This window comes from Lethenteron reissneri, chromosome 39 (assembly GCF_015708825.2).
Source record: "Lethenteron reissneri isolate LAM-NWPU_2019-01 chromosome 39, ASM1570882v1, whole genome shotgun sequence".
Taxonomy (NCBI): Eukaryota; Metazoa; Chordata; class Hyperoartia; order Petromyzontiformes; family Petromyzontidae; genus Lethenteron; species Lethenteron reissneri.
Window position 1 is genome coordinate 2735318 of NC_083817.1, and position 23098 is coordinate 2758415.

At 46.7% G+C, this 23098-nt stretch overlaps 1 protein-coding gene across 1 annotated transcript in view; it reads left to right on the forward strand.

The window, feature by feature from the left end:
* The first annotated feature begins 3842 nt into the window (after window positions 1-3842).
* The window catches only part of FARSA (phenylalanyl-tRNA synthetase subunit alpha), a 56542-nt gene continuing 37286 nt past the window's right edge, over window positions 3843-23098 (forward strand). The window contains 9 exon segments of the mRNA XM_061567485.1: window positions 3843-3999; window positions 6644-6781; window positions 7799-7897; window positions 9001-9119; window positions 12688-12780; window positions 15672-15800; window positions 16148-16263; window positions 17568-17587; window positions 17589-17653. Coding sequence (XP_061423469.1) covers window positions 3856-3999; window positions 6644-6781; window positions 7799-7897; window positions 9001-9119; window positions 12688-12780; window positions 15672-15800; window positions 16148-16263; window positions 17568-17587; window positions 17589-17653 — 923 coding nt within the window. The 5' untranslated portion in view covers window positions 3843-3855.

The window sequence follows — 23098 nt, forward strand, 5'->3', positions numbered from 1 at the left end:
GCGCCGGGGAGACAAAGGCGGCCGGGCGTGGTGTTCTTTTAACAGCACTTTCTCCCACAGCCTGTTAAAGGCAATACGGGGGATCTTTGTCTTTGTGTCTATCAGCTATCAGCTCGAGATTGTAGAGGGAGAGAGTCCAGACCTCTTCGCCAGCTGGAGTGTTAAAAACATGCTTAATGGGTTTTGGTTTTCACAAAGTTGCTGGGCACAGTGCCCAGAAATCTCAACAAGCCAGACGGTCAGCAACAAACTGCACCATCAACGTTCTAATAAATAAGAGTTAAACGCGTATCTGGGGTTCTAGATTTGAAGCTTTCGTGACTGCAAGTATTCATATTCTTAGGTTTTCGGTAAAGTCACGTAGGGAAAAATTTTTAAATTAATAAAAGTAACATAAAATAAAAATCACGACGTTTCGGAGGCAACACAAGACGGAAGCTTGTGTTGCCTCCGAAACGTCGTGATTTTTCTTTTCTTTGACTTTTATTAATTTTATTTTTTTACCTACGTGACTTTACCGAAAACCTAAGAATATGCGTATCTGGGGTTGAGCGAGGTCATTAAGTGTCGTGTAAGAGCTTGGAAATACACACGCTAGGAGGGATCCATGCCAAAGTGGAGCTAGTGCTGGGGAACAAGTCGAAATGAACGCGTTTGTGACCTGCAGTGTGGTGATGGGGTGAGTGGCTGAGTGTGTGAGTGAGTGAGTGGGCCGATTGGCCGAGTGTGTTGTAAGCTGCAGTGTGGTGGGTTCGACACTGCGTGGATGAGACGAAACAGTCCAGTGTCTGTACTCTTTGGTTCTTTCGATATAAAGTCACGTGGGTATAAAATAAATTAAAGCACGACGTTTCGGGCGCAACACAAAGCGTCCGTCATCAGGTGGGACAACCACAGCAAGAAACAATTGCTGAAGTGGGGCAAAAGGGCTGGCGTGACAAGAGGCTATACAACTTCAAATCTAGATTAGTCAGTGTCTGGTAGACCCGGTCATAAACATGAGTGAAGGAATCAATGACTGCATTTCACAGGAACGGTAACATGGTAATAGCGATATGAGAGCGATAAGATGGTGAGTGAGTGACTGGAGTGAATTGGCGAGTTCTGGGTTTTCAGTCCAACTTGGATCAAGTTTGTCTGCGTGCTCGCCTTTCCTTCAACAGAGAGAGACAAAGCATACACAGAAAGACTGATTCTCCACACCCTGAGCCGTCTTAATGTCTTCACTTTGCAGAGATAAAGCTTCATTGTCACGGGGAGACACAGACAGAGAGAGAGAGACAAAGGAGACAGAGCAAACACGAAGTTAAACGAGACCAGCGCACACAGAAAGAGAGACATTCACACAGATACGAGACACACGGAAATAGACACAGGGCAGAGCCTCACCCGTGTGACATCACCCCACTCTGTCTCTCTGGCTTGGACTTGGGACAGAGACACCCCGAGCGTGAGAGAAGTGGAACCCCAGGGGCTGCTGCCATAAATACGACAGAGTGGGGCTCTGTGCAGACGTAGCGAGAAAGAGTCACAGAGGGAGACACAGAGATCATGCAAGGCGAGACGGTTCGTCACTGGGAAATCCATAGTGTGTCCATATGGGGCCGTCCATAAATGACGTCACGCACCTAGGGGGGGGGGGGTCAGACATTTGTGACGATGTGTGACGAGGGGGGGGAATGTGACGTCACATCAAAATGCGCAACTTTAAATAAATATAGACAACACGTTCTACTTAATTAAATATACTTTTTTATAAATGTTTTCTCCTACAACATCACATTAAATACGCACTACAATGACAATAGTTTAATAGTTTAAAGCGATTTGAAGCATGTTTTATTTGGGGGGGGGCAGAGCTTTGTGACGTCATATTTGAGGGGGGGGGTTGACTTTTTGTGACGCCGTGTGACGAGGGGGGGGGGGGTCAAAAATCGTCTGACGTTGGCTTTGACAAGAGCTTCTGTTGTAATTTTAAGGAAGGCGGAGGTAGTCAACCATTACAATGCATGCCGTCAGAACAATGGGAAATATTCAATTCCAGTTTGACTCCGCCTGAGTCAAATTGCAGTAATTAACAGCAGCGCCACGCGGTGGCATTGTTGGTCAACTTGAAAGATGAGAGCGCAAAGGCTTCCTTTGCCCGATACACACATGCAATTGACATACATACAGTATGTTGAACTTCTTTCGCACCGTACGTAGCCAGCTGTGTTGTGTCGTTTGCTTAACGATGTAAGACTCACTGGTCAGCTGAGATACAATGCTAAATGGATTTGGCAAGTGGGCTGTGCACAATGTTACATTGCACGTATGAAATTTCGATTTAAAGCTTTCGCGACTGCAGGGATTCATATTCTTGGTTCTTTCGGTAAAGTCACTTAGAAGAGAAATAATAAAATAATAAAAATAAAACAATTAAATAAAATTATCACGACGTTTCGGGCACAAATTCTCACGACGTTTCGGGCACAACGCAAACAGCCTTGCGTTGTGGCCGAAACGTCGTGATAATTGTATTTTATTATTTGTATTTTATTTATTTTATTATTTTTCTTCTACGTGACTTTACCGAAAGAACCAAGAATATTGCACGTATTATTAATGTAATACATTGCAAGTAAGAAACGCTATGTGGCATGTTTTTAACGCACACCTGTGTTCTGCACAGTTATCGCGTGCGTTCTTTTTCATTCTAAAAATAACCAAGAGAAGCGAGAATATTTCGAAAATGTTTCAAAAACAAAAATGTTAAATACAGTACAGTAATCAACGTTTTTGGGTTTAGATCGCGTTATTTATAAATGTGTCGTAACCCTCCACCACCCGACACGGCCAATCAGTAAAAAAGTGTCACGTTGACAAAAGACAAATAGTTCACTGCTTTAGCCCACCGGTGTGTTGAAGCCACAACATTTACAATGTTGTGGCTTCAACACACAACATTTACAATGTTGTGGCTTCAACACACCGGTGACGAACATTTACACACATTTATAAATAACGCGATCTAAACCCAAAAACGTTGATTATGAATAACATTTCCTTTGATGTGACGTCGGCTCGGGCAGATCATAGTAAAATTATGAAACATTAAACAGATATAGGATGACTTGTGCAAGTATGTAAATATAGAAGCATTAGCAGTCTAAAAGTAATCTGCCCGAGCCGACGTTAGGCCACAGGGAATGCATCCAGTGTACACTGTAATTACATTGATGTATATTATTTCGTGCAATACGCTATTTTAGATTTCTCACGTGACCTAATTGTTTTGTCCTGATATCGACTCGCCTCGCTGTTGTCACTGTTGGTGTGCTCAGGGCCACCCTTTCAGATTCGCCTCTCCTGGCCTCTTGGGTGTGTCACCTGCTTGAACACGCCGCAATGTTTACCGGCACGCCGCACTTGAACTTGACACATCAGCCGACAACGTGCACGGAGATCGTGCACGTGGGGGGCGGGGCTTGTGTGTAGAGGGGCGGGGCTTTATACAAGAGGGCGTGGCTTGAGGGCATTGGGGGCGGGGCTTGTGTTCGCTGGGGGCGGGGTTTGTGTTTACTGGGCGGGGCTTTGTGTAAAGAGGCGGGGCTTGAGTTAATAAGAGCGGGGCTTGTGTGTGACGGGGGCGGGGCTTGTGTAAAGAGGAGGGGCTTGAGTTAATAAGGGCGGGGCTTGTGTGACGAAGGCGGGGCTTGTATGTGGCGGGGGGCGGGGCTTGTGTGTGGAGGAGGCGGGGCTTGTCTGTGGCGGGGGGCGGGGCTTGTGTATGGAGGGGCGGGGCTTGTGTTCACTGGGCGGGGCTTGAGGTCACGGGGGGCGGGGCTTGTGTGTGGCGGGGGCGGAGCCGTGAACATGGCGGAGACCGGTCTACCAGAGGCGCTGCTCGCGCGGCTTGAAGCCATTGACGGCTTTGACAGCGGCGATGTGGCGGCGCAGCTCGGCGTGGACCACCAGATGGTTGTGGGCGCCGTCAAGAGCCTGAAGTCGCAGGGAGACGTGAGTTCGCAAAGTTTTAGGTTTGACGTGAAGACGACCACACAACACGCGCGGAGCGGCATAGACCAGCCACCTAACCGTTTAAGATTTCCCAGTCCGGATGGGCGGCCGCGCGATGCGATTGGCGGGTTTCTAGGTCACGTGCGCGTTCTGGCCCAATGGGGCGGCAGAGTCGCGACGGCTGTGGCCAATGGGCGTGGTACGATGCCTCGGCCCCTATGCTTGAGCGCGCTGGGAAATGCAACGCGATCCACGTGCGTGTTGATGATGATGATGGCCCGCAGTTCACGCCGTGCGTGGTAAACGCCGGGCGGCACCACGGGGAGTCGTGGTCTCCTGCTCTAATTCGTACACCAACTAGCCCCGGCGGCGAGCCTCTCTCACCCGGGACGAGTGCTCTACTAAGTGGAGGTGGGGGGATAGGCCACGTGTTGAAACGAGGGCCACACATTCTAGATTTGAAGCTTTCGTGACTGCAAGGATTCATACGCTTAGATTGTTTTCGGTAAAGTCACGTAGGTACAAAAATAAAAAAAAATAACAATAATAAAGTCGCGTAGGTAAAAAAATTAAAATTAGAAATAAAATAATATATTTTTATTTTTTACCTACGTGACTTTACCAACCTAAGAGTATAGGGCTCCACGTGTTGTAACGAGGGCTCCACGTGTCGTAATGCGGCGCAATTTGCGGCGACGTCACCGGAGAGCGAGCGTGGCGCGCCGGTTTTAAAATCCCATTGACCACATCACAGTTACAATACCGCAGCACGAACAATACTTCTCTTCTTTTTTAACTCGCTGCCTGATCGATATACACGATTAGTTTTGTGTAAATGAGCGAGCTTATTCTTGGATCTTTCGGTAAAGTCACGTAGAAGGGAAATAATAAAATAATAAAAATAAAACTTTATAAAATTCTCAAGAACAGGGCTGTCGGAAAGACATCGTCCTAATGAACAGCAATGTTTTTAAATATTTTATTATTTCCCTTCTACGTGAATTTACCGAAAGATCCAAGAATATGAATCCCTGCAGTCACGAAAGCTTTAAATCTAAACATGACCGAGCTGTTTAGTTCTCCTCCACTCGTTTAAGATTGTCTACTTGTGTCAATCCACTAGGATTATGGCCACAGCATGCGGTCGCCTTGTAGGGGGGGGGGGTCCTTCATGTTGACCATACTTCACCACGCTGGTCATTGGCGGTGCAAAGGAGGCGGAATTAGTGCTGACATTGTAACGAAGCGGGAACGGAGATGATCACGATCGGATCGGTAGCAACTGAAGGCAAATCTGTCATCGTCCAGCAGTGAATAGGGAATGGTTTAAAACCTCGCGTGTATGGCTACGTGAAGTGTATCATGTAATCACACACTTATTAAACAAGGTTATTATATAATTCCCGCACCTACGATTAGCACAGTTGGATATGTATGGTGCAAAATAATTTTAACATACTACTATTGTTTACTATTCTTGGTTCTTTCGGTAAAGTCACGTAGAAGGGAAATAATATAAATAATATAAAAATAATATTAATATATTATTTCCCTTCTACGTGACTTTACCGAAAGAACCAAGAATATGAATCCCTGCAGTCACAAAAGCTTTAAATCAAAAATTACTATTGTTTACGTTTAATAAAGACTTAATCAGCTTTGATTTGTTTTAAATACTTTATTTTGCTACACAAGGATATTTCAGACACTTGGAAATGATCCACATATCCCTCGTCTTTATTCCAACTAAAGACGTTTGTCTAATTTGAGTTCTCGCCTGATTATAAATCACATTTTGGGCTTTTTGTGGTTGTGTAAAGTCTCAACTCAGCATGTGGAGTATTCCATACGAAGCTTGAATTGTATATAATTCATTTTTAATTACGTTCACTGAAATGGCGTGCGGAAACTTAACACGTGTCTTTTGTTTCGATTTAAAGCTTTCGTGACTGCAGGGATTCATCTTCTTGGTTCTTTCGGTAAAGTCACGTAGAAGGGAAGTAATAAAATAATAAAATAATAATAAAAATAATAAATTATGTTTTATTTTTATTATTTTATTACTTCCCTTCTACGTGACTTTACCGAAAGAACCAAGAAGACGTGTCTTTTGTACATTAAGGGGGGATGCTAGGAATTTTCATGGCAGGCAAAGGGCAATCGACTTGGAAAGTCGAATCAGAACTTGGGGGGAAAGCGTTTGACATAATGGGCAAGAGGGGGAGGTCGCGATGGGTTGGATATTTGTGTGGGATGGAAGAGAGTAGGTTCATGAGAAGGGCATTGGAGTGGCATCTCGAGGTCAGCCACCAGGATGAAGGCCTATCTCCAGATGGTGGAATACTTTAAGGGCAGTCATTGAAGAAATTTAATGAAAAACAAAGCTGAAAGTCATTGAATGATTTCATACATTCATCACATTTGGAGGTTGTTTGTTGAATTGTGGGATCTGGTAGAGAAGACGGCAACGGTATTATGGGTTTTGTGGCATCACTGACATTTCCTGTAATCTCGGTCGTTAACCTAACCAGCTGGCCCTGGGGTTCACCCGGCACGACCCCTCCTCGCGTGCACGTCGGCCACGAAGGGTTACCCCGTCTCATCCCATCGGAGTCTCCGTTGACTCGAGCGGCATCCCTTTCAGGTCATCCAAGTGGAGAATCGCTCGGCTACCAAGTGGGAGCTGATGGAGGAGGGCAGGGAGGTGGTGGAACACGGCAGCCACGAGGCACGCGTTTTCCACGCTGTGCCCCCGGAGGGCATCCTGCAGAGCGAGCTCGTGGTGAGAGACGACATGCGGCGGGCTCATCCCATCGGCGATTGAATGAATCGCCAACATTCGGGGTTTACTAACGTAGTCGAATCTTCTTTTTTTTTGGCCGAAGTTTTGCCGTCTTGTCTGTTATTGGTTTGCGTTGTTCTGTCTCGTTTATTACACGGGTTGGTTGGTACCCACCGTTAGCTAAAAATGTACAAATCATCTGCATATAATTTGTGTAAGCTGTATGTATAAGGATCGATGTTAATCTCTGAGTCAATGCATCTTTGCGTACGTATTGAGAGCGGTCCGTTTGGAGATTAATTTCAGCCACATCATCACTCCCCATATTTACGAGATTTGTAACGATTTATCCATTAACATACATTCTTATTCTCGCAATATGTGCATATAATTGTGATGTTAATCTTATACTCATAGTTGAACAAGACAACAAGCAACACGGATAACACCAATGGAATATTACAAATAAGACACAGCAATTGATTAAATAAGAATGACAATTGAATCATAAGGGGTGGTGAATAATACGTTTAATATCCATTGATGCAGCATGGTGCGTAGATGCTACTGCCGTATAAAGTAAGCATTGCGTGAGTACGATTGTGTGTGTGAGTTATAGAGTGGTAGTGTAGCGGTTAGTGAGCTGCACTACGAACCCGGCGACCCGAGTTCGATTCCCGATCACGGCCAACATCAGTGATGATTATCTGAACTGGTCATGGGCCTCCCCTAGGTCGACTCAGCCACAAATGAGTACCTGGTGCGGTGTGTAAACATCACCACTAGGGAGACAAAGGCGGCCAGGCATGGTGCTGACCATCCACCCCCTAGTATGCTGTTCCAGCCTTCATATGTGCTCGCTAACAGCACTTGTCCCGGCTATACAGGGGATATTTGTCTTATAGAAACATCTGTGTGCTCTACACAGACAAGCGGTGAGCTAAAGTGTGTTTTGAGTTTTGTCAGCTGTGACGTTTTGAGAAAATTTGTTGAGAATTTTTGTTGTTATTGTTGCAGAAACTGCCCAATGGGAAAGTTGGTTTCAGCAAGGCCATGTCCAGCAAGTGGCTACGCATGGACAAGTCTGCGGAGAATGGGCCTCGGGTTTTCCGCAGCGTACGTCGAACCTACAGTGCCATGGGCCATGCGCGACCACCCGCAGCTTCATATCACACGGCCCGTGCCCCCTTGACCCCATGACCCCCTACCACTTCGAAACAGCCTGAAAACTATACATTCATCTCACTGCAAGCATCTTGGCCAAACTTATCGGGTACTAGAGGGGAATATTTGATTTAACTGGCAACGGCACTGCGGTTCTAATTTTAGCGTGCTCAAGTCACTTCTGCCAGTGTACGTATGTTGAACTTCCTTTGCACCGTACATAATCAGAGGTGCAATGACCTCTTGCAGTTATGGAAGTGATTGAGGTGTGTGCTAAAGGTATTTGAAAGTCCTATTTGGCCCTCGGTGATGAAAATGATTCCTACCCCTTCTCTACACTGATTAGATGTTAAACTTGTTGCATTGGAGGGGGGGGGGAGGTGTCATAACATACCTTGTCTTGCATCAGGAAGACCAATTGACATCTGGCACGGATATTTACAAAGGGTTTGGAGTAAACGTCTGTAGATCGAACTAACGTGCGTAGATGGAGAGTCAATGGTATCGTATTAGTCATAGTGTTTTGTAAATGTTGTAAGTATGAAACATTGGTTTGTAGCATTGGCATCGTATATATCGGTATCAACTAAAACTGGTATATGTAAAATATAAATAAGATGTATTTTACTTTCATATTTTTCTGCCTTTATTGTTCCTGCAGACACTTTTTTTTTGACAAACAGCCATGCACCATCATTCCTTTGCATTGCATTGACTAACGCATTGCCTGTGTACAAATCTACTTTTTTTACACTAGAGAGGCGACTACATTTGCCATAATTTTAAAAATGTAGATTTGTGAACTTGAAAAATAACGCGCGATATTGCTAACGGTACAAAACGACGTCCGATTCGGCGTAATGTCAAAGATAAATGATGGATTGTTAGATTGAACCACTACGCTGAATTGTAACAGTTCATCAAATTCCAGGCGGGTGAATAGTAAATTGTTCCACCCCTGGTGGATAGTGCTGTACACGCAAGGTTGCGGTGCCCTTGCACCACCGCTGAGATGTCGCGGTGCAGGATCCACGAACCTATGGTGTCGGCTGCAGGTGGAGGAGATCCGGGACCTGGTGCGGGAAAAACTGCAGCTGGTCAAGGACGGGAAGGTGGACAGTTTGGACGACAAGGAGAGAAATGAGCTGAAGAAACGAAAGCTACTTACGGAAGTGTGAGTGTTGCTCAGATGGTTTTACTTTGTATAACAAAATAACTATATTTCGATTTAAAGCTTTCGTGACTGCAGGGATTCATCTTCTTGGTTCTTTCGGTAAAGTCACGTAGAAGGGAAATAATACAATAATAAAATTCAAACATAATAAAATAATTCTCACGACGTTTCGGCCACAACGCAAGCAGCCGTCCTCAGGTGAAGAACAGGGCTGTCGGGAAGACAGCGTCTGAATGAAACACGTTCTGGCCGAAACGTCGTGAGAATTATTTTATTATGTTTTCTTTTTATTATTTTACTAGCTGTACTACCCGGCTTCGCCCGGGACTTGGATCCACCACGCCCGGCCGTCTTTGTCTCCCAAGTGCCGATGTTAATACGCCACACCAGTTACTCGTTTGAGGCTGAGTCGACCTAGGGGAGGTTCAAATAATCGTCACCGGTGGTGGCCGTGAGCGGGAATCGAACTCGGTTCGCCGGGTTGGTAGCGCAGCGTAGCGTTAAGCACTACACCCACCGCTCCTCACACACCACACACGCACAGACACACACACAGACACACGCAGACACACACAGACAGACACAGACAGACACACACACACACAGACACACAGACAGCACGCTAAGCACTACACTACCGCTCCCCACACACCACACACGCACACACACAGACACACACACAGACACAGACAGCACGCTAAGCACTACACTACCGTTCCCCCTACACAACACACGCGCGCGCGTCCATAGGTACACATACACGCGCTTGCTGCAGACACACACGACTTTCAGGGTGCGTAAGGCAGTAAACGACTGAAATAATAAAGCGGCAATGCTGCGCGAGGAACGCCTTAGACCAGCAACACATTTGTGTAATGCGAGCGTAAACACACAAACACATACAAACACATACACACACATACATACACACACATACACACAAACACATACACACACATACACACACATACAAACACACAGACATACACATACACACAAACACACACATACATGCACACAAACACATACACAATACACACACACATACATGCAGACACACAGACAGACACGTAACACACATACATACACACACATACATACACAGAAACACATACACACACATACATAGACACACACATACATACACACAAACACATGCACACACGTACATACACACATACATAGAGACACGCAGACATACACATAAAGACATAAAAAAACCCACATACATACACACACACATACACACAAACACATACATACACATACATACACACATACATAGAGACACACAGACATACACATAAACACAAACACACATACACATGACCCGGCTTCGCCCGGGACTTGGATCCACGATGCCCCGCCGCCTTTGTCTCCCCAGTGACGATGTTCACACACGACAGCAGTTACGCTTTTGAGGCTGAGTGGACCTAGGGGAGGGCCAGGTCCGTTTCAAATAATCGTCAGCGGTGGTGGGCGTGAGTTGGAATCGAACTGGGGTCGCTCAAGCAGCTTAATGACTGTTTGTACAAAGAACATATAAAGAATCGATTATAATAACCAGGCAAGAGTCCACATTATAGACTGCCAGTACACGCACTCAGCTTCATAAGCAGGCTAGAGTGTACATGATAGAGTGGCAGTACGCTCACCGAGCTTAATAAGCAGGCTACAGTGTACATGATAGACTGGCAGTACGCTCACCCAGCTTAATGAGTATTTGTACAGTGAACATTAAAGTAATCGATTGTTGGCGCGTTGGGTTTAAAAGTAATATTAATAGCACACATTGTGGTGGGGGTGTAGTGAAGAGTAGGAAAAACTTTGATGAATTTACCTCAGAGTGGCGTGGTGGGTGTCGAGGCCTAGTAGCGTGCAAAGCCTGCGGCCTCGCCTAAAATTGTCGGCTTGGAAAAGGCAGGGTACGGGTGGCGTTCCTTCCCCCCCCCCCTAGCGCTCCAACAATACTGTGTAATGGCTATTATTTAATTAAATACGGAGCTTATGAAAGTGGCGAAGGCGTGGCTAGCCGTTGGCAGGGGCAACCGCCGTCCAATGAAACTGCAGCCCTTGGCGAAGGCGTGGCTAGCCGTTGCCAGGTCCAATGAAAGCGGCGAAGGCGTGGCTAGCCGTTGCCAGGGGCAACCGCCGTCCAATGAAAGTGCGTATGGGCCAAAGTCCACACACACACAGACAGACAGACATGAACGATTTTATATATATAGATTATTTCCCTTCTACGTGACTTTACCGAAAGAACCAAGAAAATAAATATAGGTATGCATTGCCCAATCATAATTTAAGGGTTCAAGGTGTATGCAGTAATTATTTATATCGGTAATAATGTTTAGTTTTACATCGCGTCGTTTGTGCATATTGATTCTCACAATCACTGAGGAACCAGTTTAACACGTAGGCTTTCGTGACCAATATCCATAATAGAGGTTTTTTTTGGGTTAGATCGCGTAAATATATAATGTGTCGTTAAAACCCGCCACCACCCGACACAGCCAACTGGTAAGGGTTGTCACGTAAACAGAGGAACCGCAGACAAAATGGAAGGCAGCCAGCTGATGAGCCAGTGCCACCAACGATTACCAATCTCTGTGGTCCTCTATATATGAAGATGTTTTCAGCCAACTAATGAGTACATGTGAGAGGGAACGAGAGCACCTGGATGAAACCCAAGTGTGCGAGGGCTAACACTGCCCCACACAGAAGGGAGAGAAGATGATATTTTAGTACAAGCCTCTTGAGTCTCAAGACTTTTGTTCAAGAGGGTCCTGCATTGAGATTGTTGACCAATTCCTTTTCAACCAGTACCCAGAGAAAATCTGTGCATGCTTGAGATTAACATTCATGTACAATGGCATCTGGACACCTCCCAGGCCAGTGGGTTTGGGAGTTGATTTGCTTAACTAAAATAGTCACATGTAATCATCCACTCATTGCATGCCACTGCAATCATTTGCAAGTAAATTAATACAATTATGGAAATGTTTTCGTCAGTGGTCCTGTTTCATTGCACTGCACTTAGCAGAGTTGTTGCAAGTGTGCATAAACTGTAATGCAAGTAACATGCAGTAGATGGCAGTGGCAGCCTTATCTTGTTCGGGTGCAGTTTTTAATGAGGCTGCACAGTTTTACTTTTTAACACGAGAGGGCACCGTCAGACTTCTCACTTTCGATCTTCTATGGAAACCTTACCGCAGACACCTGACGCACAAGTTGAAAATCAGAGACTCCTGCGTGCGACTGTGGCTACGAACCACAAACCATTGAATCATATAACTCCACACTGCCCAAAATATAAACTTGAAGGTGGTGGGTGTACCTGCAGTTCACCAACTCTCAGACAAAGCGCTTACAAGTGAATCACTCATCATAGGCCATGTTAGAGAAGAGAAGCGGACACTCGAGTGTGCCCGTGGCCGATCGTACTTTGACAACGCGGATCATGGCAGTGTGCACTTCACATTTGAGCGGTGAGTGGATGAAACTCTTGGTGCGCCGTTGTACGATTGCGCCAGCGTGATCGCTTGACGGTGCGTCCCGTGTGCCGCAGGGTGGTCAAAACCTACTGGGTGAGCAAGGGCCCCGCGTTCAGCACCTCCATCGTCAAGCAGGAGACCGACCTCACCCCCGAGATGATCGCCAGGTGAGCCCCAGAGCATTAGCCGTGGCTCCGCAGTGCGACACGCACCCTATGCTTTGCGCGCTGCCTTTCTCATACGAGCCTTAGTTCCAAATAATATCCTTTATTTTAGTATGAGCAATGCATCCATTTGGCTGGCATTAACCGACTGGGAGGGAATTGTTTGTAACGTATGAGATATTGCAAATTCCATTCCATGTACGAAAGTGCAATTTCCATGTAACATTCCTTACCCACGTCTCGCAAGATTTCGGCTGGGCGTTGGTCTAACTACAAAGCACCCCTCCTACAATCCAGCAATCCAGCCACCGCCGCTGGAGCCTACACACCCACGACAGAGAGGCTGAAACGACAGAGGCTGTGGGACCCACGCCATTAGACAACCACTTACAGAACAGAGCAGTGAGTGGGTGGGCGGGCAGGAAAACCAAACAAGGAAACGCACAGAGATAACAAAGAAAAACAACACATGCTGACGTTATGCACGAGGAAGTGGGGCTTTTTTGGGGAAGACTGCTTTTGCGGCAAAGATTAGCGCAGAAACCCTTGCACCCATCGTCAAGTTTGTGTTGATGAAGCTGTTTCTCGTGGGCTTTACCCCTGCTGATGGCCCAGACATAGTCATTGTCGCACTTTGTTCAGACTTGATTCCTCTGTTGTTTACATAACGTGGCCTTGCCACTGGTACCTATTAAATATGGCTGCATATTATCCCCCCCACCTCTGGCGATTCTATTCTCTTAAATTTATAATCTATATAGATATAGAATTTAGATTCGATAAATTTCTGCAATTTACTGCAGCGGTTCTATTCCAGAATGTATTCATTTTGTCTCGCTTTGTTTACTGTTTTGTTTGTGTCGTTACTCCTCTCCCTCTGTGTCTTTGGGATACTTTTGTCCGCTGGATTTTTCCGAATTGTGACGGCATAAAATTGGCATGAGTTAAACAACATCGATACTTGTGCACGAATATTTGATGCGTCCTTTCGGGAGCTTCGTAAATCATGCCCAAAGAATGGGTCCTATTTGGCCGGGGAAAGTGTTCAGTTTGTTAAACAGGGTTGGTGGGGTATAATTTTCCCTGCATCTTTGCTTGTTTGCTTTTCATTTTCCGCACGAAACCTCTCATTAGTGGCGTGAGGCTTCGCCCACCTGACGCCTGGGGCATGTGAACCCCTCCACACGCCACCTCTCGCGTCTCTCTGAAGCGTACGCTTCATGCCACGTTCACCGGTCGTATGCCAGTTTAAAAAAAAACGTATTGCATACAAATAATTAATGGTACACCCTTGTGAAAAGTTAAGGGAAGCCGCAGTGCAATTGTGGCCATGCAACTCAGACAATGGACCAGATAATAAACAACTGTAGTCTGCGCTCCTCCAACAGAGACGAAATAGCTACTCAACACGAGCGCTCTCCTGAAGCCCTCTCCTCGCGGCCAGCAGACCTTGACATTAGCATTTAACTCCGGAACATATTGCCATGCCCAAGAATAGAAGAGTGCACAATTTTTTAAGTGCGTGGAGCAGTTTAGTATTTTTTGTTAACTTGCGAAGTTTTAAGGGCAGTGTTTTGAGTGTAAACTGGTCTCCAGGAAAAAAAAGTGACAATGAGGAATGTTACACTTGAGATGAATGGAGCCAAATGTGTTGATTTCACCGTCGATGGTAAATCCCCACGGAAACTGCCGCCGCCGCTGCCACAGAATGATCGCTCCGGACATTGGCCTGCCGCCAATCGCAGCAGCCAAAGCTATTTCGGCAATTCAGTGAAGCAGAATGCGGTGGTAGGTGTGTGTGTGGGGGGGGGGTCGCGGGATTGTGCGCTCCCGAGTGGGAAGCCACCGTCGTTGCTGCGGCGCCATGGTCGAATTACGGGAGGAGTGATCTCGCCTGGTGGGCGTGCGTCCGCATCCCCGTCGTGGCGTGGCCAGAGCGGGCGGACTGGTGGCTCGCGACCCGTTTTGTGTTTTCCACGTAGGGGGGGGGGGGGTGGACGTGGTGGGGGGGGGAGACCCGATGGCCGCGTTGGACCGTGAGCGGTGTCGTGTTTCTCCCGTCGCTCCCAAGAGGCTCGAGGATTGGGAGGCTTGGAGGATGGCCAAAGTCTAGGGCAATTTTTTTTGATATACCTGAGCCACTGTCGGCAGGAATATACAGCGCACTGAATTGCTGCGCTTCTGGTTTCACGGCGCAACGGGAGGCAGGCCATTAAATAAGACAAATCTCTGCTCCAAATAATTTTTATGAGGCCCCGATAAGTTGGTATAGATTTTGTGAAATTTCTTAAACCATCAGAATGTTTCCACCATTACAGTGTGGATGAATATTTTGGCCGGTGCGCAAGTTTCCGCGTCGTGACACCCCATAATTTAAATGCGTACACTTTTTTACGTGCAGTTTAAGCTCAGTAGGCTATATCTGATATTCCTCATAGTAGCATTTTTTTTTAAACACATGTTTGCAAGCGGATTAAATCATTTGTCTCCTGCCATGATTACAAATCTCTGGGTCATGCAGAGAAAAATACAGCCCTTGGGATTCTGGTTGGCATTAGATGTGTAATGCATGAATTAATTGCTTTATATTGATTTTCAAGCTCTCAACATATGCATTGCTTCGCGTGGGTAAGAATGTTTAAAAAATTGTACTCAGTGTTATGTGGGTTTACGCGATCCATGCAGTCGATAATAGTGGCCACGACATTGATCACATTGTTAAATAATTTTTGTTTAAAGATTTCTTGATTTGATTAAGTGACGACTCTTCCATTCAATCGGCGTGCAGGGTGAATCATCACACGCGTAGTAAATATTGTGCCTGAAAGGTGTCTGAATACGCAGTTGGAGTGCGTTGCAGTGATCATCTGTTACTTCCCCTTGAACGCCTGCAGTGGCTCGTGGCGCGACCTCAAGTTTAAGCCTTACAACTTTGACGCGATGGGCATCATGCCGGACAGCGGGCACTTGCACCCGCTCCTCAAGGTGCGCACCCAGTTCCGGCAGATCTTCCTGGAGATGGGGTGAGTGTCCCGAGCGGTGCGACGTTCTGATGCGCACACGCACGGACACACCGCGGATAACAAAGCTTCTACCGCAGTCTCTGACAGAGCAGTGTGGCCCTTCTAGTTAGAGAATGACCCATGAAAACGAATATTGTAGAGTTACCTCGGAGAACTCAAACAGCGATCTATAGTCCACATGCTTGTATTGAGCTTTTTCCCGCACAATTACCTTGGACACCCGAGCATACGCGACGTTCCCACCTCAAGTGAATTTCCAGGGTGAAATATTTTTACGAATAAAACAAGGTGCTGTGAGCACAGGCAAGGGGTTGGCCTGATTGTTTGTTCGTCTGTTTCTTCCGCAGCTTTACGGAAATGCCTACAAATAATTTCATCGAGAGCTCCTTCTGGAATTTCGATGCGCTGTTTCAGCCCCAGCAGCACCCGGCGAGAGACCAACACGACACATTTTTCATCGCAGGTGAGCTCGGGCTGGTGTGCGTGCGCGTGAAATGGGGTTCCTAAAATTACAATTCGTGCGTGTCGTACGTGATTGGTTCACGTGGCTCCAGCAGCCAGTAGAGGCGCTACATTGACAACGACGTTAAAACAGTAGTAGTAGTAGTAATGAAAATAAAAGTTTGCATTGACGTACGTTTTGCTCCAACTTTGTCAGGGTTTAGGAAACAATGCCACGGCTTCCTTTTCGCCCAAGTTTTTTTGTTCAATGGTGTGTGTGTGTGTGTGTCTGGGAAATTAAATGTTTTTATCAAACTTATGTAAGACACTTGGAGGCCTAATAGGCAGGGAAAGGGCACCATCAGAAAGCAGTATTAAATTAAAATTATTTGAAGAGCTGAATCGCGAAGGGGCTTTGCGAATCGTCGCACGTAATCGAGCCCACACCGATGGCATTCCAACGGCAAACGCTCACACTCGCCGTTTCTGCATCGAAAGTGCAATCCTAGCCACGGTGGCTAAATGTGCAAACGTACCCGGGGTTAAACACTCCACCTGTACTTGTGTTTGAAGTCCAGCCCATTGGAGTCTAGAATAGGCGTATGTAATGGCCACTACTGTGGTGCTTGGGGTCATAGTGATCTGAAGCCACACTTGTCGGGATTAGCACTCCTGCAGCTGTGAAAAACGATTAACGAATCCACCCTTTGTACGTTCCCTGGTGCATTTAGGATTTTTATGTTGCAGTCGGATCAGCGCTTGTAAACAGTGGCTATATATTCGTTTTCATGGGTCATTCTCTAACTAGAAGGGCCACACTGCTCTGTCAGAGACTGCGGTAGAAGCTTTGTTATCCGCGGTGTGTCCGTGCGTGTGCGCATCAGAACATTTGTTTTATTATTATTTGTTTTATTATTATTTTATTATTTCCCTTCTACGTGACTTTACCGAAAGAACCAAGAATATGAATCACTGCAGTCACGAAAGCTTTAAATAAAAATATAATATTGGCTCTCCGTTGTGCTTTCGGGTTGTTCACAAACTAATCGGTTCCTAGAAGGTGGACATCGCTCCAAAACGACACGCGGCGATCAGAACCCGAAAGAAAGCAACGTCGGAGAGCCGTACAGTGCAACCGCAAAAAAACCCATGCGGCAGAAACATTCACGATAGTTTCGTAAAAAGCAACGCTGCCAAAGCAACCCCCGCCCCCTGTCGCCAACGTTTCGGCTTTGGAATAAGGGGGTCCTCCCTTTTTGCGCTTCGCATCTTCTACCGTCACGAGCCTGTGCCGTCCCGTGTCCCTCTCGGTTTGCATTGTGGCAGAGCCGGCCAGCGCGACGCGCTTTTCCCGAGGACTACCTGGAGCGTGTGAAGCAGATCCACTCTGTCGGGGGCTACGGCTCTCAGGGGTAAGGTTGGCCCGGCCGGTCGTCTCTCTGGGCCTGCTCGCGACGCGCCCACTCCTCTTCCTCCGTGCGGCCCTTTTCATTTGTTTCTGTTCTTTTTGTCTGGCGCGGAGACTTCGGCTGCCGTAGCCCATTTATTAATTTGGTTTGCCGAGTGATTTGACATCCTTTTGTGCTTTCAACTCTGGCGCTTGAACGCCCGGCCGGAGATGTGTTGGCACGATTTCGTTTTTGCAGCTTAATTGAGGATGCGGAGGCAGCGAGTGGGGGCGGGGTGCACTGGGGAAGGGATTGTTCAGAGGGGCAGAGGGCGATGTTCCAAGCCCTTCTGCACGCACCCTTCGCTGTGAAAATAAAGGACTTTTTTTTCTTTCTCCCCGCCCCCATAGCATACCTGTCCATTGCTTTGCTGTGTGTTACTTTGTGTGCGTTTCCCAGCCTGTGTCCAATAAGGCTTGCATGCCTTATGTTTCATAGGTACCAATGCAAGTAGCAAATATTTTTTTAGCAGAAGCTTTTATTATATCTGTCCTGATCGCGTTACACCGGTCCATGCGTGCGCATTTAGACAAGGGGTGCAACGATTGCCCCCTTTTTGCAATTCACGAAATTGTCACGATTCAGGGTCGCGATTCAAGACTGGCTTCTCTTTTTTTGTTTTAACAGTGGGCAAATATAGTGGCCTCCAGTGGCTGGTGGATTACATCTAAAAAAAAACATTACATACAACGTATATCAATAGAAAAACATCGATTTATACTATTCGATGCATGTATCGTGAGCTTAAAGAATCGATATTAATCGTTGAATTAATGGATCATTACACCCCAGGTGTATTTGTACTGAGTGTGTAAGCCAAACCTGTGGGTTGGGAGCATTTACCGTGCGAGGTGGATTCACAATGCATTAGCTGTGTGTGCCCTGGCTTTCGTGGCATTATGTCACTGGTCACATTAAAATATTTTTTGGCACGGTATGGGATAATTTCAGTTCCCCCTCGGTGAGTAACATGTCTTGGCAGGCCTCTACCTGTGCAGGAACATTGCAGTGACTGATGTGTGTAATTACGCCATTTTCACTTTTATCTTAAAGGCACAGGATCGGGGCAACACGGGGGATAATGAGTGACCATGTCAGCCCAAATATGTATGCTGGCAGATCGTGTAACGAGAGGCTACCTGCGGTCATGTAGACGTTTACTCTGTAGATGTATTTGTTTGAAGGAAACTATTCCAGCCCCCCCCCCCCTCCAGCCACCCCCAGACCCCTTTATAGCACAGATCACATTTTATTTGTCACTGGTAAATGCACCTGGCCTCACTGCAGTCCCGACTACTGGGTTTGATCCTGGGTTTTTGATCCGATACCCCGGGGCAGGTGGCAGTTAATGTTTAACCGGAGCAAAAGCGTGACCCCCCCCGACCCCGAAAATGCACACGGTAGCCAGACGGAAAGGGGGGGGGGGGTAGCCAGATGGAAGCGGGGGGGGGGGGTAATCAAGCAGCATGCGGGAGGATGTTGAATAGTCAACTGATGTCACCCAAAACTGATGTCACCCAAGAGTGATTATCCACAAACAACATTTCCTGCTGGATGATATTGGACTGAAAAGCCAATACCTTGCTGGACTAATACGTGTTTTTGTATGTGTATGTGGAGACACAGGCCGATTATTTTAAGCTATATGGGGTTTGTACACACACAAGGTGATTTTTAGACAGCAGACGGTACTATTGTGATCATGAGCTCCCAGCATGCCTTGCATTGCACATGACATCACCATTCCGTGGTATAATCCACACAGCCCTGTTTTACTTAGAAGTAGGTTTTTCGTAGTTCAACAAAATGATTCATATATTTTCGTGGGGTTCAGCCAAGTAGTGATTTTATTGAAAAAATCTTGTCATAAATCCTCCACCACCCAACAAGATTGTCACCTTTACAAAGATCGTATTTATACGCGGACAATGTATCCATCAAGTTCTGACTGATAAAGCTGCCCCCTGCTCCTCACTGATGGCAGAAGAATGTTCACGACTGATTTTAACATCAACCTCAGGGGACCTTTCACTCCGTCTGTTTTGAGAGTTTCTTCAAGCGGTGAGCTGGGAAACTGAATTTTAGACCTCCAGTCCATTGTTGCCAAAGCAGGCCAATGGGAGAACGATGTAGGTTTCATCCTCATTAGGAATCATGAGCAAAGTATAGCCCATCGTTGCCTACTGCTCCCTTGTGCTTCGGTAGGGCTTTACGTGGACACATCTTCCCTCATCACGTTTCTGTCCGGCGAGTTTCTCATCGCTCGCAGACAGTTTTTTAATTGCTTGTAGGAATCGCCCAGTCCGTGTTGTCTCACTGTGCGTGTGCTGCGACTGTTCTGCTCGTGATCAGACATGTCCGTTACTCGTTTGTTTTGAATTTGAAATGCACGTTGGAAGTGTTTGGCACTCTGTCTAGAGCGGGGGGAGGAGGGGGGGGGGGCATGATTTAACTTTGGAAAAAAAAATTGTTGCGTGAGGATTTTCAAAAGGCGCTGTCGCACAACTCGGGCAGACTGCAGCATCTGGTGCGCAACTATCTGTGCAGGTTGGCAGTTTTCACAGGTGCAACCATTTTATTTTGACGTCCATTCATCCGTCCGTGCGAGATATTTCCATATTCTCTCAGCCGCCCCTCACTCGCAAAGCAGCAACGAGGTCGGCCCCCCCCCCCCCCCTCTTCGCTACCTCTCGGTGTTGACTTTCAGCAATTGGAGCAGGAATTCCCATTCATCACTCCCCGTCGGTTATGGCATTATTAATCGCGCCGCTTCACGGGTTATAAATTCTCGAGTTTAGCGGTGCGTGCGTGTGTGTACACCTGCGCTTTCCACGAGCGGTTGAAGCCTTGGTCTCTTGCCATCCACCCCCCCAACACACCGTGTGCGAGAGCCGCTGAGTTTCCGTTGAGAAGTAAGGAGACGTAAGCTTGATGTATTCGAGAAAACATTGGTCCTGTGTTTGTTCAAGTAAGTTGAGCAACTTTGGAGGTCTCCAAATAGAATAGTTTTCTCTTACGGCCACTGCTCACATCGTCTGTGTTGTGTACTTGTTGCTTCAGCGATAGCGTTATTATTATTGCAACTGTCTGTGATTGACTGAAATCTGTCACGTGCAGCGTATTTTGACTTTAAAATCATTCGCCGAGTGATCAAATGTGTTTACATTCGATGGATTATAAATAGCATACATATCTTGGAAGGACGTAAAAATATATGTAATCCGTTACATTGATTTTCCAAATAAATGTTTTATCGTAATCTCGGTTGCTGGAATATGGAAGGCCAGTATGCGCAGTATTATTTAGGGGTATTAAAATCAGTGATGTGTGAAGTTGCTTTGCAGCGCTGCTGTAGAGGTCTTAAAGTACTGTACATTACATTGCGAAAAGCTGCGTGTCCTCCACTTTTCCATTCATCAATCAATTAAGTAACCACTCCATCAGCCATCGAGTGGGATGGAGGGTTTCCAGGTGCTATGGAGCCTAACCTCATCCGGGAATAGATTATTATATATCAATAATAATAATAAGAAGAATTACAGACCTTATTCAATCAACTGGTGGATGAAGGACTCCCACGCCGTGTCAATAATAATTTATTTGTAAGGCGCCTTCCACGGTCGCAAGGCGCCTTGGGAGAATAAGGGTAAGGACAGGCCAATAGAGGAGAAGCGAAGTCAAATAAACTGACTACAGATGATGTGGTTTTAAGAAAACATTTAAAAGTTTCCACATTATCGGATCAACGAATTTCCAACGATAGGGAATACCACAACCGTGGCACAGACACGGCAAACAATGGGAGTTGCTTGACCATACTTCACCATGCTGGTAATTGTGGATTGGTTAAAGGGGGGGGCAGTGGTGAGCAGCTCACAACCGGGACTGTCTTGCGATTTGGTTTGGCATTGGCTTTGAGTGAGGATAACGATGACGATCACACTCCGAATGAAAACACCGTATCGTAGAATTCATCGACGGTGGGAAATCTCTCCGGGAATTCCACATTGCCGCCCGTGGTTGAGCCGGTTGGGGGTGGGGGCGGAGGCGCAGGGGTCGAGAAGTTCTTAGCTTTGCCCAAGAAAACATTCTTCGGGAATTCCAGTGCACGTCTCCTCCCTGCTCCACGCCGCCGAGGGCTTTAGAAGCATCGCGGCCTTGACCTTTGGCTTGAAGATTAACGCGGGGAAAGATTCCACCGGCCTGGACAGTGTCCGCCACTGGCCCGGCCGTCAGTGGAAGCCTTGCTAACTTGTCTAGCAGGCACGCGGGCGTACAGACGCACGTGTCTGTTGCTCGCTGCCGATTATACAGCAGCCACTGTTTGATTCAGCTGTCGCTCAGGGCAGAGCATGCTGTGATGTCACCCTACACAGACAACCTCTGATGTCACAGGGCGCTGTGATGTCGGTACACAGAGAAAGCTGTGATGTCACTGTGACTTGCGTAAAAATGTATGATTTGCATGTAGGGTTCTTAATCATAGCTGCAGCAGCTGATTCTGACACGCTCCATTTGATACGCGTATTGTGTGCGTAACCATCAATTTTCAACGATTGATTATTACATGCCAGGGAAATTTGCTGCAATGGGAATTGTTGCTGTGATGAACTACGTCAACTACATTTCTCTGAATCGCCCCGAATGCATCTGATCTTGTCAGATCGTGGAACCTCAGCAGGTTTTGAGCCTGGTTAGTCACTAGATTTAGAGACTACCTGCGAGTATCTGTTGTTTTCGGTTTTAGGCAGTGAGGTGGCCAGGAGATGTGCTGTGCAGCAGCGATATTTTTAGGTTCATCTGTGCAAAACATTCAGCGTTAATTCCCTTGTAAAAGGTGGTTTTCTCCGGCTTCTGTGGTTTCCTTCCACATGGAGCCAAACGCCCAAATAACGGCATCTGACAAACATCACAATGCAGCAGTACCCTCTTGAAAAAGCACCTTAAGAATTGGCAAGATTGGCATTGTTATAATTATCAGGCATGCTGCATTGGTGAGCACACTGAACGTTACAATCCAGAGGTAGCCAGTTTAATCTCCCGGAGTGGCAGATGAAGCAATGGGGCAGGTTTCTTATATCCATACAACCTCTGTCCAACTGGCAGCAGTAGTAATCGGTACGCCACAGACGATCGGCAGGTTGTGCGTGGTGGGTTAAAGTGTGTCTCCTGCGACCTCTTCCAAAGACGCCTGACCAGCGTGAAAGAGTAGGCAAAAATCCCTTCCGGAGCCCCGCTCTAGTGGGAGGACCTTCCGCCCGTGTTAGCAAGAAATTGCAGGCCCTCTGCACCTTTATTATAACTAATTAAACGTTGCCAAAACGAGTATGTAACCTGTGACGGCGTTGCCATGGCAGTGAGACACCTCCGCCGACGTCAACCGCACAAGACGCGGCGCTTGCGGTAACA